Source organism: Branchiostoma belcheri, unplaced genomic scaffold, assembly GCF_001625305.1.
Source record: "Branchiostoma belcheri isolate BF01 breed outbred unplaced genomic scaffold, Haploidv18h27 scaffold1235, whole genome shotgun sequence".
Lineage (NCBI taxonomy): Eukaryota > Metazoa > Chordata > Leptocardii > Amphioxiformes > Branchiostomatidae > Branchiostoma > Branchiostoma belcheri.
In genome coordinates, this window is record NW_017802642.1 from 3,020 (window position 1) to 4,382 (window position 1,363).

The 1,363-nt window shown below is 37.6% G+C and overlaps 1 protein-coding gene across 1 annotated transcript; it reads right to left on the bottom strand.

Moving 5' to 3' along the window:
• Positions 1-13: 13 nt before the first annotated feature.
• LOC109463261 lies at positions 14-1,284 on the bottom strand. The gene is made up of 3 exons (XM_019760002.1): positions 952-1,284; positions 558-703; positions 14-367 (listed from the first exon to the last, which is right to left on the bottom strand). Exons 1-3 carry the CDS (start codon positions 1,185-1,187, stop codon positions 198-200), a joined length of 552 nt encoding a protein of 183 aa, XP_019615561.1. The 5' UTR covers positions 1,188-1,284; the 3' UTR covers positions 14-197.
• Between the last annotated feature and the right edge of the window lie 79 nt (positions 1,285-1,363).

The following is a 1,363-nucleotide window of genomic DNA, read 5'->3' on the forward strand; positions in this document are numbered from 1 at the left end:
TAAGTTGGTTCAAATGTTGATCAGGGTTCAAAGTTAAGGGTGTCTCAATATATACATGTATACAAGAAATTTACAGCCATGACAGCACAGTGAAACCATCCTCTCTTGATATGGAAGGATGCTAACTTGTACTACTACTACATGTGTGCTTTATTACTACACTACTGTACTGCAGAAGAAGAACTGTACTTTTACTACTATTCATCAATGCTGAATCTTGTTCTGTGGGCCTGGATGGCAGCTTCTTTGTCCAGCCTGTCAGCACCACTAGTACTTGTAAGGGTTGGTGGTATTTCCATCAGATCATCATCCACGATAGCTTCTTCGCAGAGCCTCACTGCTTCTTCTGTGAGTTCAGTCACATAGTCTGCATTTTACAGGGAGAGAATTGTTAGTTGTATTGGATGGTAAACAGTAGCATATGCATTTTTATAAAATTAACCCGGTGTGACCTTATAACAATACATGTATATAGAATGGCCCTAAAAAACTATGTCTGAGCTAACCTAGTTTATATCAAGATAATTTAACCCAGGAGTACAGTAGATAGTCCTTACCAAACGTGCAGCTCCCTTGCACTGCCTGCACTGTGCATGACTTCTTGAACTTTTTATACCTGATCTTATAGATTCTCTCCCCATCCTTGTTTCTGGCCTGTCCCCGCCCACAGTTTTCGTTGTGGTGCAGAGCAGCCAGATGGAGCCTGAAGGGTAATACAGTACAGGTACATGGTATAAGAGGTAGCAAAAAACAATATATATGTAAAATTGTATTTTTTTGTGTAAATACGTTTTATTCTTTATTCAAATTTGCATATATGAATACTAGTAACAGAAACAGTCATAGACCATTTTCCTCCCCTGTTCAGGTCAACTTTATGGCTACTGTCATACATACCTATTTAAATTTCTACAAAATTTAACACTTGCTGTTTTAAAAAGTTGAACATACCTTGACAACATCCCCATGTAAAAGAATGCTGCCCATTTTGGAGCAAAGTGGTTGATTGTACTATGGAATGCCTCCAAGTGTGCGGTCTGGTATTTGGGTGACAGCTTTCGGATGTCCTTCAGAAGGCTTTTCTTTGTAATGATAGCAGAAAGCTTAACACTGGCCTTTGTGTCTGAAACACAAATACCACAATAAGTAAAAATAGTAACAAGTTTTTGGAGATGCCACACTAACATGTTTGCAGTGTAACTTGTAAATGAACTGGCTGTATTACAGTATGCACATCTGAAGAAACAATAAGACTTTGTTATTGTTGCTGTTATAATAGTTGATGTAATTATGCAGCTTCATGTTACATGTAAGCCACCTTACAATTTTAAAATGGTTTGAAAATCAGTATTGGATTACTTTA